The following is a 17,800-nucleotide window of genomic DNA, read 5'->3' as shown; positions in this document are numbered from 1 at the left end:
GATACTAACCTTATTAAAACATATAGGCCTATGGGCTAGACTACATGAGGTGTGATACTAACCTTATTAAAACATATAGGCCTATGGCCTAGGCTACATGAGGTGTGATACTAACCTTATTAAAACATATAGGCCTATGGGCTAGGCTACATGAGGTGTGATACTAACCTTATTAAAACATATAGGCCTATGGGCTAGACTACATGAGGTGTGATACTAACCTTATTAAAACATATAGGCCTATGGGCTAGACTACATGAGGTGTGATACTAACCTTATTAAAACATATAGGCCTATGGGCTAGACTACATGAGGTGTGATACTAACCTTATTAAAACATATAGGCCTATGGGCTAGACTACATGAGGTGTGATACTAACCTTATTAAAACATATAGGCCTATGGGCTAGACTACATGAGGTGTGATACTAACCTTATTAAAACATATAGGCCTATGGGCTAGACTACATGAGGTGTGATACTAACCTTATTAAAACATATAGGCCTATGGGCTAGACTACATGAGGTGTGATACTAACCTTATTAAAACATATAGGCCTATGGGCTAGACTACATGAGGTGTGATACTAACCTTATTAAAACATATAGGCCTATGGGCTAGGCTACATGAGGTGTGATACTAACCTTATTAAAACATATAGGCCTATGGGCTAGACTACATGAGGTGTGATACTAACCTTATTAAAACATATAGGCCTATGGGCTAGGCTACATGAGGTGTGATACTAACCTTATTAAAACATATAGGCCTATGGGCTAGGCTACATGAGGTGTGATACTAACCTTATTAAAACATATAGGCCTATGGGCTAGGATACATGAGGTGTGCGACTATGATTAAGTCGTGAAAAAAGGCATTGTTTCTTTTGCTTGGCATCATTCACAAGTGTTAATATATAATTTAGAATGGTTTAGAATGGACCATTATCATGCACCTGTATCGAAACAGGCGCATCAGGGAAAAATACATGTAATCTTTGCACTTAAATTGCGAATGGAGGACGCTTTTTATTATTTTTATTTTCATGCCTGCCAGGTAGGCTTTACTCCTGTTGTAAATATAAGCAATGTGCTTTAATATTAGGAAAGTTGAGAAATAAATATAGTAGGCCTAGCCTATAGAAAGCTGGACCCTCTCTTTTTAGTAGAGGCCATCATTCTGATTTCTCGTGCAAATGCATAGCCTATAAAAATGTTGCACAATATGAGCTCTCATGAAGTGTTTAAATCGATTTTCATTGATGTCAGAGTGATTAGAGGGACAATAGAGTGCTGAGTACCAGGCAGTTAGCAAGTGTGTTAGGCTACTAATGACCAGCAGCAGCATCAGAGCTTCGAGAAGCCTAATTACCGTGACTAAACAGTCATGACTGCCGGTGTGGAGGTAAAACAGTCAATGCGGCAGCCCTAGTACTGGACCCCCATGGGAATCGAACCCACATCTCTGGCATTGCAAATGCCAAGTGTCTATAGTCTTTCTTTGGGGTCAATATTCCAGTGTTTCTGAAAACTATTGAGTATTACATGCAAGAACCATTTCAATGGCAATATACTTATGCAGTATACTAGATACTGTAGATATCTGTCAGCTAGAACACTACACCTCCCATAACCCCCTGTGCTACAGGTCACCTGGCCAATTAAGGAGCTGAGTGATAGGTTAAATTGGCAGCATCTGTGCTAAACTGGGAGCATGCCACAAGAGGAGCTGCAAAATGCACAGCTTCATGGACCCAGGTTTCTTTTCTGGATCAAAATGCACAGCTTCATGGACCCAGGGGGTTTTTCTGGATCAAAATGGGGCTTAGGCGGTGGGCGTGGCAGTGGGCGTGGCAGGGCATTGGTACCAACCATTAGTATGTGTGTAACGGGGGCTGAGCTATAGCGGAGTTTGTGAGGCAAGGCCGGATCCAGAAGGGGCCCGGGGCCGGGTAATTTTTACAAAAACATCTGTAGAGTCAGAATGTTTTGAGCTCTTTGATGCTCACAAGCATCGTTAGAAGGTAAAGGGTTCTTCTACATAGAAGATCAGAGGAAATCCCAGGACATACAGTAGTGTCTATAATGCTGTATAAGCTCACGTAGTTGCTGTCACAAACTCCACACAGTTGTCACTGACTAGTTGGATATTAATTTCCCACTGAGCAAACCATTTCTGTTCTTCATATAATTCATTTTGATCAGGTTTTTGCTTTGGCTGACCTTATTTTCTTTACTGACATTTGTCAAGGAAACTCATGAATGCAACTGTTTATGTCAAATAGTTTTGTGTTCGACTAAGCTAACATATAGAATAGTTTTAAGATGGCCATAGCATAGATCATTTAGCTAGTTGATTTGGAATTTTAGGACCCCTTTATGTATAATTTCTTTTAATAAAAAATGATTTGATAAATTATTACATTTGGCCTTTACTACTGTAGCCCATACAAACACATTGAAAAACAAATCCATAAAAAATAAATAATGAGGAATAAGGATTTGAAGTGCCTGTCCTATATCTAGGAGATATAAGAAAGCTCAGGAAATATTTTTGTTTTTTTTGGACACATAGTTAAACCCTTATTTTTGTTGCCACAAAACTACCTTCATACTTCCATTTGTTTGTATGGGTTACTTTCAGGCGAGTCCCGTCTTTCCATAGAGTTGTCATAACCGCTCGGACAAACACCACTGTAGCTCGTGGATTGAGATACAGCCAACCTGATATCTCTAGCTTAAACTGAAGGATTTTGATGGGGATTGTTTTATTATGTTACATAGATTGACGCACGGGTGCATCAATAGACTCTTAAGGAATAATTATTAAAGGTCTTATAAATTAATGATATATACCCATTGATTCTTGAAGAATATAATTTAGAAATGAGCTTAGATGAATAGTCATAAACCATCAGAACCCCAAATATAAGCTTGTTTTACTCCAATGTTTGTAAATGAAGTAAATGTTAACAAGCGCTATTTAGCCTCAAAACATGATTAAAACTATAATTGTGATATCATGGATGGTCAGTCCTTGCATCCATAGCTCTGTCTATTGATCTGAGAGTGGTTCACTTTCTCCAGCCCCCCATCTCTCTGCTTTTTAATGAAACAGGTGCACTTTGTTATTGTTTCAACTGCCTATTGCCTCTTTAATGTTTGAAAGAAACCCTTTTGAATCATTTAATGTCTGGAGTATATTACATGCTGACCGAGTTAGACCTTTTGATTTGAAATATGAAATAACAAAGTGCAACTGTATATTCAAAACCTGAATTTTCCTTAAATCTGTCTCCTGAGCCCTTTGTACTGAGATCCTTTGCATATCGATGACCCTTGTGTGGTCGACCTCTGGCTACACCACAATATATCATGTATCCTTATTTGCTACAGAGTGTACAGTGCATTCAGGAAAGTATTCAGACCCCTGCACTTTTTTTCACATTTTGTTACGATACAGCCTTATTCTAAAATTGTTTTATATATTTAAAAAATTCTCATCAATCTACACACAATACTCCATAATGACAAAATGAAAACGGTTGAAATTTTTTTTTCAAAGTTATTAAAAAATAAAACAGAAATACCTTATTTACATACGTATTTAGACTCTTTGCTATGAGACTCGATATTGAGCTTAGGTGCATCCTGTTTCCATGTTTCCATCCTGTTTCCATTGATCATCCTTAAGATGTTTCTACAACTTGTTTGGAGTCCACCTGTGGTAAATTCAATTGATTGGACATGTTTTGGAAAGGCACACACCTGTCTATATAAGGTCAAACAGTTGACAGTGCATATCAGAGCAAAAACCAAGCTATGAGGTCAAAGGAATTGAATGTAGAGCTCCGAAACAGGATTGTGGGAAAGGTACCAAAACATTTCGGTCCATTGAAGGTCCCCAAGAACGCAGTGGCCTCCATCATTTTTAAATGGAAGAAGTGTGGAACCACCAAGACTCTTCCTATAGCTGGCCTCCTGGCCAAACTGAGAAACTGTCACTGACAGAGCTCTGAAGTTCCTCTGTGGAGATGGGAGAACCTTCCAGAAGGACAACCATCTCTGCAGCACTCCATCAATCAGGCCTTTATGGTAGAGTGGCCAGACGGAAGCCACTTCTCAGTAAAAGGCACATGACAGTCCGCTTGGAATTTGTCAAGGGGCACCTAAAGGACTCTGACCATGAGAAACAAGATTCTCTGGTCTGATGAAACCAACTATTTGGCCTGAATGCCAAGCGTCATGTCTGGAGGAAACCTTGCACCATCCCTACCGTGAAGTTTGGTGGTGGCAGCATCATGCTGTGCGGATGTATTTCAGCATCAGGAACTGGGAGAATAGTCGGGATCGAGGGAAAGATGAACGGAGCAAAGTACAGAGATCCTTGATGAAAACCTGCTCCAAAGAGCTTAGGACCTCAGACTGGGTCAAAGGTTCCTGTCCAACAGGACAAAGACAACGACCCTAAGCACACAGCCAAGACAACGCAGGAGTGGCTTCGGGACAAGTCTCTGAATGTCCCAGAACCCGGACTTGAACCCGATCAAATATCTCTGGTGAGACCTGAAAATAGCTATGCAGCAATACTCCCCATCCAACCTGGCTGAGCTTGAGAGGATCTGCTGAGAATAATGGGAGAAACTTCAGACTATGGCACACAAATACAAGTGTGCCAAGCTTGTAGCGTCATACCCAAGAAGACTCGAGGCTGTAATTGCTGCCAAAGGTGCTTCAACAAAGTACTGAGTAAAGGGTCTGAATACTTGTGTAAATGTGATATTTCTGTTAGTTTTTTTGTAAAAATTTCTAAAAAACTGTTTTTGCTTTGTCATTATGGGTTATTGCGTGTAGCTGGATGAGGATTTTTATTTATTTAAACCATTTTAAAATAAGGCTTTAATGTAACAAAAGGTGGAACATGTCAAGGGGTCTGAATACTTTCTGAATGCAGTGTAAATCAGTTAGCTTAGAACCCTATGTTTGACCTCTCCAGTTGACCTTTTCGGAGCCCCTTGCCCTGGGGGCCACCACGACCTCGGAGATCGAGTCAGAGCAGGCGGAGGGTCGAAAGGTCAGCAAGGTGGTCAAGACGACGGTGGTGAGGGGCGAGAGGATGGAGAAGGAGACGGGTGACCCCTCGCTGGCCGCAGACCTCCCCTCGGCCAAACAGGACTTTGAGAAGGTCAGTAGGTTGAGGGAGACCAGTTATGATATAAAGCCAGGAAAGTATTTTCTACCTCAATGGCTCGAGCAGAGCAGGTTGAGCTGGATCAAGTGTTGTAAGGGATACTATGCCTGGAACATAAAGCTGAATGGTTAGAGCTTTATAGCATGCCATTGAAATGGTTCTTGACTGACATGTTTGTTACTGTATGACCTGGTAAAACCTTACTGAAGACTTAACTCAACTCTAAGAACAGACACAGGGGTTTTGGTGTTTGATATGTTCTTTTCCTTGTTCTGTCACATCCAGGCATTGAGTTATGCTGGAGGCTTTGGGAAAATTCAACTTCCCCATTTAGTAGAAAAAGAGGTTGTGAAGGAGGACGGTTCTGTTGTCAAAAGGTTTGAGAACAGCATGGGAGTGTTCATTAATTGACCCAAGGTGTCCATGTTTGTACACTCCTGTTAGTTTTTTGAGTGATTTATCTGAAAGCATGATGTAAATACCTCTTTCTTAACATTTAGTTTACATGCTTAGATAAAATGCTAAGATTCGGACCTGCGCATGTGCAAAGTAAGTTACCCATCGAAGGGTGTGTTTAAGATGACTCATACGGTTGCTGTTGGTGATGGTAGATAGAAGGCTAACCTGCATGGATTTTTTTGAGACATAGATTAGCTCGAATGGTTTGGGTCACTATGACCAGTGACCAAAGTTAGAGTTAGTTTCAGTCAAAATCCTGTCAATGAAGCTTTGACAAAACGTTCAGGTTCTTTTGGAATGATTGGTTAACCAAGTATAAAAACTCTCTCTTCCATCTCTCGCTCTTTCTCCCATCTCCTTATCTCCCTCCCTCCCTTGTCTTTTCTCTGTCCAATCTCCAGAACCCAGATGCGTAAGTCTCGTACCCAGAAGAGGACTGTGGCGATGGATGCCCAGGGTAAGCATGTGCACCTGGAGCGGCTGGACGACACCCCAGAGACCCTGCAACCCGATGCCCTTCAGCAACACCTGCACTTGCTGCTCCAACGCTATTGCGACAAGGAGGAGGAGGGAGGAGAGAAGGAGAAAGAGGAGGAGAGGAGAAAGAAGAAGTGATGGGCTTTTTTGATTTGCTGGCTGAGTTGTGTGTCTTCCCTTTTGGCCTCGTCCCCAATGCTACATAAGCCTCCTATCCACAAAAAACCCATGAAGTCTTGTAAGCTATTCTCTACCACAACTCTGACCCCTCGATGACCCCTAACGACCCTTAACCTTTACCAGCCAGACTTCCCCTGCTAAAGACACTGGATTACGTTTTTGGTTTAAATTTTTGTTTTTCCCTTTTAGTGGCAAATAATGAAACAGTTTATTATTTTATTTTTTTGCTTTTGACTTGTTTCCAGTTTTTTTTTGCTCATTTTGTGACCAAAGATGGCACCCACTTTCTCGTCGGGTGACTTAGAATATATATTTTTTGTCATTATCCTTTTGTTTGGTTCTTGTAGTTTTTGGCTGCTGTGGTACAATAAAAAAGAACAACACAAAAAAAATGCAACGAATGAAAACAGCTACAGGAAATGTATGAAGAGGGTGCACCTCGCACGTTCGCCTCATGCAGAGGCCTCTTTCTGAAAGAACGATTGTAAACATTTGTAAATAGAGAAGACTGGTAGAAAACAAAACAAACAGCCATTCAAAAGCATTTGTTACATTTGTCCCACGGTACCTGCTGTACACGTACGTGTACCAATCTGTTCTGTGGTCAAGGGTGAAGGGTCTTGACCCTTTTCATCCGACTATCAAGAGATTGTTACATAGGAGTCCGTTGTCATCAACAGTTTTGGAGAGATACTGTTTTAAAGGAGTGAATGCCATAGTCTTTCATCAAGGACTTTTGAATCAGATAAGCGCAAATACGCTGTGATCTGAACCCCCATTTTATTGAAGCAAATCATCCCCAAATAACCCTCCACTACAGTTCAGTTTACAAAGTTGGCTCAAGGTGGTTACGTGTGTAATGATGTGGTGTCGTTTGTTTTACATGAGCTTTGTGAACACACGTTCAGCCCCAGCCCCAGGTACTGCCCCAGGTACTGTCCCAGGTACTGCCCCAGGTACTGCCCCAGGTACTGCCCCAGGTACTGTCCCAGGTACTGCCCCAGGTACTGCCCCAGGTACTGTCCCAGGTACTGCCCCAGGTACTGCCCCAGGTACTGTCCCAGGTACTGCCCCAGGTACTGCCCCAGGTACTGCCCCAGGTACTGCCCCAGGTACTGTCCCAGGTACTGCCCCAGGTACTGCCCCAGGTACTGCCCCAGGTACTGTCCCAGGTACAGCCCCAGGTACTGCCCCAGGTACTGTCCCAGGTACAGCCCCAGGTACTGTCCCAGGTACAGCCCCAGGTACTGCCCCAGGTACTGCCCCAGGTACTGTCCCAGGTACAGCCCCAGGTACTGCCCCAGGTACTGTCCCAGGTACTGCCCCAGGTACTGTCCCAAGTACTGCCCCAGGTACTGCCCCAGGTACTGTCCCAGGTACAGCCCCAGGTACTGCCCCAGGTACTGCCCCAGGTACTGTCCCAGGTACTGCCCCAGGTACTGCCCCAGGTACTGCCCCAGGTACTGCCCCAGGTACTGCCCCAGGTACTGCCCCAGGTACTGTCCCAGGTACTGCCCCAGGTACTGTCCCAGGTACTGCCCCAGGTACTGTCCCAAGTACTGCCCCAGGTACTGCCCCAGGTACTGTCCCAGGTACTGCCCCAGGTACTGCCCCAGGTACTGTCCCAGGTACTGCCCCAGGTACTGTCCCAGGTACTGCCCCAGGTACTGTCCCAGGTACTGCCCCAGGTACTGTCCCAGGTACTGCCCCAGGTACTGCCCCAGGTACTGCCCAAGGTACTGTCCCCATCTCCCTGTTTTTCTCTATCTGTCTTATGGGTGTTGTGTAGTCAAACTTCCTTCTGAGCAGTGCATCAGACTGCTACCACCTATGTGTGTGTGTGCGTGTGCGCGCACGTATGTACGTGAGTGTGTTTGTGTGTTAGTTCATAGTATCCTCACTGACATTGCGACCTGCCATTTTCGAAATAAATTATCCAGAATGTTCTCCTTTCTTGTCCTTCATGTACGCTGTTTTATCTTCCATTACTACACCTACAGGTCATAACACTAGGTACGTCTCCCCTCCTTCCCTACACCTACAGGTCATAACACTAGGTACGTCTCCCCTCCTTCCCTACACCTACAGGTCATAACACTAGGTACGTCTCCCTCCTTCCCTACACCTACAGGTCATAACACTAGGTACGTCTCCCTCCTTCCCTACACCTACAGGTCATAACACTAGGTACGTCTCCCCTCCTTCCCTACACCTACAGGTCATAACACTAGGTACGTCTCCCCTCCTTCCCTACACCTACAGGTCATAACACTAGGTACGTCTCCCCTCCTTCCCTACACCTACAGGTCATAACACTAGGTACGTCTCCCCTCCTTCCCTACACCTACAGGTCATAACACTAGGTACGTCTCCCCTCCTTCCCTACACCTACAGGTCATAACACTAGGTACGTCTCCCCTCCTTCCCTACACCTACAGGTCATAACACTAGGTACGTCTCCCCTCCTTCCCTACACCTACAGGTCATAACACTAGGTACGTCTCCCCTCCTTCCCTACACCTACAGGTCATAACACTAGGTACGTCACCCCTCCTTCCCTACACCTACAGGTCATAACACTAGGTACGTCTCCCCTCCTTCCCTACACCTACAGGTCATAACACTAGGTACGTCACCCCTCCTTCCCTACACCTACAGGTCATAACACTAGGTACGTCTCCCTCCTTCCCTACACCTACAGGTCATAACACTAGGTACGTCTCCCCTCCTTCCCTACACCTACAGGTCATAACACTAGGTACGTCTCCCTCCTTCCCTACACCTACAGGTCATAACACTAGGTACGTCTCCCCTCCTTCCCTACACCTACAGGTCATAACACTAGGTACGTCTCCCCTCCTTCCCTACACCTACAGGTCATAACACTAGGTACGTCACCCCTCCTTCCCTACACCTACAGGTCATAACACTAGGTACGTCTCCCCTCCTTCCCTACACCTAGGTCATAACACTAGGTACGTCTCCCCTCCTTCCCTACACCTACAGGTCATAACACTAGGTACGTCTCCCTCCTTCCCTACACCTACAGGTCATAACACTAGGTACGTCTCCCCTCCTTCCCTACACCTACAGGTCATAACACTAGGTACGTCTCCCCTCCTTCCCTACACCTACAGGTCATAACACTAGGTACGTCTCCCCTCCTTCCCTACACCTACAGGTCATAACACTAGGTACGTCTCCCCTCCTTCCCTACACCTACAGGTCATAACACTAGGTACGTCTCCCTCCTTCCCTACACCTACAGGTCATAACACTAGGTACGTCTCCCCTCCTTCCCTACACCTACAGGTCATAACACTAGGTACGTCTCCCCTCCTTCCCTACACCTACAGGTCATAACACTAGGTACGTCTCCTCTCCTTCCCTACACCTACAGGTCATAACACTAGGTACGTCACCCCTCCTTCCCTACACCTACAGGTCATAACACTAGGTACGTCTCCCCTCCTTCCCTCCCATTACTACACCTACAGGTCATAACACTAGGTACGTCACCCCTCCTTCCCTGCTTCCCTACACCTACAGGTCATAACACTAGGTATGTCTCCCCTCCTTCCCTCCCATTACTACACCTACAGGTCATAACACTAGGTACGTCTCCCCTCCTTCCCTACACCTACAGGTCATAACACTAGGTACGTCTCCCCTCCTTCCCTACACCTACAGGTCATAACACTAGGTACGTCACCCCTCCTTCCCTACACCTACAGGTCATAACACTAGGTACGTCACCCCTCCTTCCCTACACCTACAGGTCATAACACTAGGTACGTCACCCCTCCTTCCCTACACCTACAGGTCATAACACTAGGTACGTCACCCCTCCTTCCCTACACCTACAGGTCATAACACTAGGTACGTCTCCCCTCCTTCCCTCCCATTACTACACCTACAGGGCATAACACTAGGTACGTCACCCCTCCTTCCCTCCCATTACTACACCTACAGGTCATAACACTAGGTATGTCTCCCCTCCTTCCCTCCCATTACTACACCTACAGGTCATAACACTAGGTACGTCACCCCTCCTTCCCTACACCTACAGGTCATAACACTAGGTACGACTCCCCTCCTTCCCTACACCTACAGGGCATAACACTAGGTACGTCACCCCTCCTTCCCTACACCTACAGGGCATAACACTAGGTACGTCACCCCTCCTTCCCTACACCTACAGGTCATAACACTAGGTACGTCACCCCTCCTTCCCTACACCTACAGGGCATAACACTAGGTACGTCACCCCTCCTTCCCTGCTTCCCTACACCTACAGGTCATAACACTAGGTACGTCACCCCTCCTTCCCTACACCTACAGGGCATAACACTAGGTACGTCACCCCTCCTTCCCTACACCTACAGGTCATAACACTAGGTACGTCTCCCCTCCTTCCCTACACCTACAGGGCATAACACTAGGTACGTCTCCCCTCCTTCCCTCCCATTACTACACCTACAGGTCATAACACTAGGTACGTCACCCCTCCTTCCCTACACCTACAGGTCATAACACTAGGTACGTCTCCCCTCCTTCCCTACACCTACAGGTCATAACACTAGGTACGTCTCCCCTCCTTCCCTACACCTACAGGGCATAACACTAGGTACGTCACCCCTCCTTCCCTACACCTACAGGGCATAACACTAGGTACGTCACCCCTCCTTCTCTACCATTACTACACCTACAGGTCATAACACTAGGTACGTCACCCCTCCTTCCCTCCCATTACTACACCTACAGGTCATAACACTAGGTACGTCACCCCTCCTTCCCTACACCTACAGGGCATAACACTAGGTACGTCACCCCTCCTTCTCTACCATTACTACACCTACAGGTCATAACACTAGGTACGTCACCCCTCCTTCCCTCCCATTACTACACCTACAGGTCATAACACTAGGTACGTCTCCCCTCCTTCCCTCCCATTACTACACCTACAGGGCATAACACTAGGTACGTCACCCCTCCTTCCCTGCTTCCCTACACCTACAGGTCATAACACTAGGTACGTCACCCCTCCTTCCCTGCTTCCCTACACCTACAGGTCATAACACTAGGTACGTCTCCCCTCCTTCCCTCCCATTACTACACCTACAGGTCATAACACTAGGTACGTCTCCCCTCCTTCCCTCCCATTACTACACCTACAGGTCATAACACTAGGTACGTCTCCCCTCCTTCCCTCCCATTACTACACCTACAGGTCATAACACTAGGTACGTCACCCCTCCTTCCCTACACCTACAGGTCATAACACTAGGTACGTCTCCCTCCTTCCCTCCCATTACTACACCTACAGGTCATAACACTAGGTACGTCTCCCCTCCTTCCCTACCATTACTGCACCTACAGGTCATAACACTAGGTACGTCTCCCCTCCTTCCCTCCCATAACTACACCTACAGGTCATAACACTAGGTACGTCTCCCCTCCTTCCCTCCCATAACTACACCTACAGGTCATAACACTAGGTACATCTCCCCTCCTTCCTTCCCATTACTACACCTACAGGTCATAACACTCGGTACGTCACCCCTCCTTCCCTCCCATTACTACACCTACAGGTCATAACACTAGGTACGTCTCCCCTCCTTCCCTCCCATTACTACACCTACAGGTCATAACACTAGGTACGTCTCCCCTCCTTCCCTCCCATTACTACACCTACAGGTCATAACACTAGGTACGTCTCCCCTCCTTCCCTCCCATTACTACACCTACAGGTCATAACACTAGGTATGTCTCCCCTCCTTCCCTCCCATGAGTCACTTGTGCGTGCCATCTCACCCATCTATCAATGACTTTGATTAAAGGTAGACTCAGCAATATGACGAGGATGCAGAAAGTAAACATAGTGGGTCAATTTCCACAACAACTAAGAGCGTTGAAGCGTGAGGCTCAACTTCTCTGCTGTTTTGGTCCTGTGGCTTCCACTCTGTGAACAGCCTGAAGCAAACCTGTGCACATGTGCAGATACTGGGTGTGACTTTGTGAGAGCAAGGTCTTGCATCTCACTATCTGCGGTGCTGCTCGTGGCCACATCATTTCATTGAGTCTTTCTTTAAGCCTGTTAAGATTTGTACAAGCAAGTATAGGACAGAGAGAGACCAGTGTGCTGTAGTTGTTGTTTCATTTGCTGTTGTTGATTAGATTTTTTTTCTGTTGGTTTTATGGTATCCAATAAATGGTGATAAGATCGGCACATCATCTTGAGTTTCTGACAGATTATTTTTGGTCTGCTTCGTGTTTGCGTGTGTTGGCAGCGTGGAGATGGAAGATCCTTTATCATTGGCCCTTTTACATACATTATTTCTATGTTTCCACAATCTTGTTCTGGGGGCAGATTGGTTGGAAGGCCAAGGGACGGAGCTTGAGCTATATGATTGGTTCACCAGTGTGTCAGAGGAAACACTGTACACCTGGCAACCATGTCAGCATGCACTGCATCTGGCCCACCACACGAGTCACTAGTGCACAAAGACATCCCTGCCAGCCAAACCCTCCTCTTACCCAGACTATACTGGGCCACCACATGGGTCTCCCAGTCATGGACTCGAACCCAGAATCTCTAGTGACACAGCTAGCACTGCCTTAGACCACTGTGCCACTCAGGAGTCCACATTACATTAAAGTAAAATGTTCATCATTTCTTTTGACTGGTTAGATTCAAAAGACCTAAACTTCCAGCTGATGGTGTGTGGCAGAGGGTGTAAGACATAGGTTGCCATACCAGAAGGTGCCTAGTTCAAATCCCAGTCTGTTTTGTTTCCCTCACATTCCTTGCCTAAATGTTCTGCCCTCAGAACAAGCTCTACTGTTAATTACCATCCAAGCAATATCATTGTGATTTTGGCCCCCCACAGACTTGCAAGGCCTATTCATTTCAACTGGTATACATGAAGGTGGAGTAAACACGGAGCAGACTTCTGCGGATTACCTATTGGCCAAGTTTAGTTTGCTTTCTACGTATTTATTGATGTCCAGCCATGCTCCTCCTCCAGTGTGCGGAGACATGGGTGTGTTTTATGTTTGTGTGAGTGCAAGTTGAAGATGGGAAAGTGAATTTCAATTAAAACTCTTCAACCGATAAGTTGCCATTGTACGCAAGGCTTCACATGAATTCTGAAACGCTCTAGAAACCATGACTGAAACCAGAAAACAGAACTGACATGGATGTACTGTAATCTTGGACTGGCTGGCTGAAAGCATCGTTGGGTGTTCTGTGGTACAGACTTTATCTATGTAATATTACGGTTCATCACTTTGCCAATTTACTTTGTGATCAAAATCAAGGAAACCAAAAAAAAAAAAGTCAAACTTGCATTTGATTTGATGAATGCGCATCTTGTTTCCATGGTGATAACAATATTACACATATATAAATATCTTTGAGGGCATGTATTCGTTAATAATAAAGGAGGGGAAGTCTGAATGGCTAACATGGCATAGCAGCTACAGTGTATGTGGCAGAATATTAAATTGTACATGTATCAAATGTGTGGTGTGGTTGTCATGTTTACTAACCATGCTTTGAAGGATTACACCACAGCCATTAGAAGTACAATGGTAACTTTTTTTAAATGTATTTTTATTTGTTTATTACAGTGATCACCTCAAACGTTAAGCTACGGGCAAAGTGACATGGAAATAAGAGATTTGGCAGAAATCACATTTTATTTGATATTTCTTAAAACATCTATCAGTCCTTTCTCGTAATGACAACAATATACACTGTCCCATAGTACAGTTCAACGTAATTAAAAATAAAAAAAATTGTCTCACCATTCCTGTAGGAATAAATGGGGGAAGTAATGGTTATTAACACCACAGTGGACATCCTAATGGCAAATTTACACAGTGCCTTTAATCCCAAATGGATTACCTCTTTGCCAATCCCAATATTCTAGGTTCACCCTGATTCAATTTTACTGCATCTCTAACTCCCTTACATTTCCATCAGCAAAACCAACCTAAACACCCATTTATGAAAATATCTACCAACTAGGAAAAACGTGATCCCATATGACCGTCTCCCTTCTCAGTATAAAACATTGTGTGTTGCAACTTGTCAAGTAGAGTAACTAACACCCAGGTGTCAGTGGTAAAAGGCTATTTGTCTTCCATAGGTTCTTATGCATGGACACGGGGTTGGGGAGAGAGATGCTACACTAAAGAAACAGAACCATTCGCTATACATGAAAGGGTCAATAGTCCCCCCAAAAAATATAGGACCAATAACATTCACATAATTATCAGCCTTATGAAAATATTATGATTAGACTTTTAATCAGTGTTCTATATGTCATACAATGGCTTTGAGTAATACAAGTGAAAGAAAGAATGTAAACTATAGATCAATCATTGAGAATTCGGTCACATTGCGATGATATAGACACAAACGCATATTATAAAACAGGATACCATTTTTCCCTTAACATAAACTGTCAATAAAAATTCCCAGTAATCATACTTAATATTGAGCCAGTTGAGAACAACTTGAATTGTTAAAAGATTGCAAACTAAGCTCATAATTAAACAGTTTAATATTCCAGAGTTTAAGCAAAGATATAGCGATTCACATCAATCACAAGTCTATACATCACCAAAATAAAAGCAAGCTCATGTTTGTCGTTCACTTATGTTCTTAGATTTTTCTGCACAAAGACTGACATTTAAAGAAGGATTGACAGACTGGAATGTTGGTTTAAGGCTAAACCTATATCAGTTCAGTTATTGGGATTGATGTGTAATATTCAGATGAGATGAATAACTTGATGAGTTTGGTGTTGGTTCACCGCATGTTCCTGACACTGATAATATTGAACATTTTCCCATCAAACATGTTCAAAAAGAGGAAATCATTGTTTCAGAATAAAAAACAAAAAATGTTCAGTTATAAATGTCCTGCGATGAGACAGAAGGTGATAAAACAACATTTTCACTCAAATGATAAAATACAAAATTATATCGTCAAGATTGTTGTGTATTTCCTTTTCATCTTTTGCAAGAAGAATGTTCAGTTCAGCATCGACGATATGTAAACAACACTCTGAGATGGCAGAGTTGGGCCGAGATTGGATGAGGATGTGACAGACACTTGGTAGGCGGGGTCCATAGATCAGCAACAGCTGCAGGATAGGGCGTCATCTCAACTGCAATACAAAGAGCATTTTGGAATTAGTAACTTGTGTTGTATTGTCAAAATGTGTGTGGGGCTAGAGAAAGACCAAAGCGGAAACGAAGCAGACCAAGCTAGCTACATAGCTCCCGGATAAAGCAGGTTAGGTGGGCTAAGCTACAGTGCTTACTCCACTAAAAATGTTGTGATTATTCTGCGGGACTTAAGAGGTCATTTGTGGTTTAGTACAGTACCCTGCATCGCCACTTCATTGCTCCAGACCACCACAAGGGGGAGTTAGAGCACAGATGATGCTTTTGGGTCCTACTGACAATGAATGGGTGACAAACTGAATAGAAACTGATGCAAGACTTCAGTATTACTTGCTAAAAACAGTTGTTACACTAAGGATTTTATTCTTTTATTTTGTTAGGATTATTTTGTTCTTACTGTAGTACTTTAGACCGGTCACGTTGAGTGGCGCAAAGGTCTGTGTTGCTACAGATGTTGGTTCAATACCTGCGCCGGACTCAGCTTTTTCCTCACTCATTTTACGTTATTTGAAAACGAAATCTCCCAAATGTTTTTATTTTTTAAACAAAGCGATTATTATTATTATTTTAGAATTATATAAAAAGCCAGTGGGATATTCTCACAGATATATTATTAACCCTGTTAATAAGAGGACAATATATATTGGTCATGGCTCCCAATGGGATTGCAATGCAGTTCTCCAGCTGTATCAACTGAAAGCACACGAGGTTTAAGACACGAGGGCAGGGGGCACAGGATGGGCCGCAGAGCCGCGCACATAAGACCGACCTTCCCATAGGGAAGGGAGGAGGAAGAAGGCGGAGGGGGTGGACCCCCACCCTGTCACAATGGGTAGCACAGAGCAACACTAAGGGGCATTGCACTAATAATGGCCCTGACTAGGGAAACGTTCCTGCTGTTCTGTTCTTAGTGCCAGTCTGCAGGTTGAAACTAAAACCAGGTAACTAATAAATGGCATCTTTATGCTTTTGTTAACAAAATAATGGTAAAAATACTCTTTCAAAATGCCGATGTCAATTTAGTTATGGATCCATAATGAATTACTATGGGAATAAAAATCACTGAATTACAGAAATATCCTCTATAGTCCCTGTGCCCAAAAACAAAGTCAACCTGCCTAAAATGACTACAGACCCGTAGCACTCACGTCCGTAGCCATGAAGTGCTTTGAAAAGCTGGTAATGGCTCACATCAACACCATTAACCCAGAAACCCTGGACCCTCTCCAATTTGCATACCACCCAAACAGATCCACAGATTATGCAATCTCTATTGCACTCCACACTGCCCTTTCCCACCTGGACAATAGGAACACTTATGTGAGAATGCTATTCATTGACTACAGCTCAGCGTTCAACACCATAGTGCCCTCAAAGCTCATCATTAAGTTAAGGATCCTGGGACGAAACACCTCCCTCTGTAACTGGATCCTGGACTTCCTGACGGGCCGCCCCCAGGTGGTGAGGGTAGGTAGCAACACATCTGCCACGCTGATCCTCAAACCTGGAGCTCCCCAGGGGTGCGTGCTCAGTCCCCTCCTGTACTCCCTGTTCACCCACAACTGCATGGCCAGGCAAAACTCCAACAGCATCATTACATTTGCAAACGGCACAACAGTGATAGGCCTGATCACCGACAGATGAGACAGCCTATAGGGAGGTCAAAGACCTGGCCGGGTGGTGCCAGAATAACAACCTATCCCTCAATGTAACGAAGACTAAGGAGATAATTGTAGACTACAGGAAAAGGAGGACCGAGCACGCCACCATTCTCATCGACGGGGCTGTAGTGGAGCAGGTTGAGAGATTCAAGTTCCTTGGTGTCCACATCATCAACAAACTAGAATGGTCCAAACACACCTAGACAGTCGTGAAGAGGGCACGACAAAGCCTATTCCCCCTCAGGAATATAAAAATATTTGGCATGGTTCCTGAGATCCTCAAAAGGCAATTGCTCGGATCGCAAGGCACAGAGGGTAGTGCGTACGGCCCAGTACATCACTGGGGCTAAGCTGCCTGCCATCCAGGACCTCAACACCAGGCGGTGTCAGAGGAAGGCCCTAGAAATTGTCTAAGACCCCAGCCACCCCAGTAGACTGTTCTCTCTACTACCGCGGTACCGGAGTGCCAAGTCTAGGACAAAAAGACTCCTGAACAGGTAATCAAATGGCTACCCGGATTATTTTCATTGTGTGCCCCCTCCCCTCCAAACCAACCTCTCTTTTTACGCTGCTGCTACTCTCTGTGTATCATATATGCATAGTCACTTTAAGTATACATTGGCTAACCGGGCTA

The 17,800-nt window shown here is 44.7% G+C and overlaps 2 protein-coding genes and 1 long non-coding RNA gene across 15 annotated transcripts in view; 1 reads left to right on the top strand and 2 right to left on the bottom strand.

The window, feature by feature from the left end:
- Positions 1-8,253, top strand: part of LOC118391878 (ankyrin-2-like) — a 155,572-nt gene extending 147,319 nt beyond the window's left edge. The window contains exons 49-52 of the mRNA XM_052459369.1: positions 4,997-5,185; positions 5,477-5,568; positions 6,052-7,515; positions 7,552-8,253. Of these exons, the coding sequence (XP_052315329.1) occupies positions 4,997-5,185; positions 5,477-5,568; positions 6,052-6,265 (495 nt within the window). The 3' untranslated portion in view covers positions 6,266-7,515; positions 7,552-8,253. The remainder of the gene's footprint in view (positions 1-4,996; positions 5,186-5,476; positions 5,569-6,051; positions 7,516-7,551) is intronic.
- An 894-nt stretch (positions 8,254-9,147) lies between these two features.
- LOC127906719 (uncharacterized) lies at positions 9,148-11,772 on the bottom strand. Of its 10 annotated transcripts, none has more exons than XR_008062594.1 (7): positions 11,373-11,521; positions 11,163-11,268; positions 11,066-11,109; positions 10,784-10,915; positions 10,671-10,730; positions 9,570-9,685; positions 9,148-9,265 (listed from the first exon to the last, which is right to left on the bottom strand). It is a non-coding gene; the product is annotated as an uncharacterized LOC127906719 (long non-coding RNA). The 10 variants fall into 10 exon arrangements; XR_008062596.1 differs by lacking the exons at positions 9,148-9,265; positions 9,570-9,685 and adding exons at positions 10,171-10,220; positions 10,327-10,458 and having other exon boundaries at positions 10,503-10,730; XR_008062589.1 differs by lacking the exon at positions 10,671-10,730 and having other exon boundaries at positions 10,812-10,959; positions 11,013-11,109.
- Positions 11,773-13,893: 2,121 nt separating this feature from the next.
- The window catches only part of LOC118392692 (calcium/calmodulin-dependent protein kinase type II delta 1 chain-like), a 113,709-nt gene continuing 109,802 nt past the window's right edge, over positions 13,894-17,800 (bottom strand). For all 4 annotated transcript variants that reach the window (XM_052459373.1, XM_052459371.1, XM_052459372.1 and 1 more), the window contains one exon: positions 13,894-15,486. The gene's annotated coding sequence lies outside the window, so the exon portion shown is untranslated. The remainder of the gene's footprint in view (positions 15,487-17,800) is intronic.

The sequence above is a fragment of the Oncorhynchus keta genome, chromosome 13 (assembly GCF_023373465.1).
Source record: "Oncorhynchus keta strain PuntledgeMale-10-30-2019 chromosome 13, Oket_V2, whole genome shotgun sequence".
In the NCBI taxonomy this organism is placed as follows: Eukaryota; Metazoa; Chordata; class Actinopteri; order Salmoniformes; family Salmonidae; genus Oncorhynchus; species Oncorhynchus keta.
Note: the sequence above shows the minus strand (reverse complement) of the source record. Positions and strands in the feature narration are given on the sequence as shown.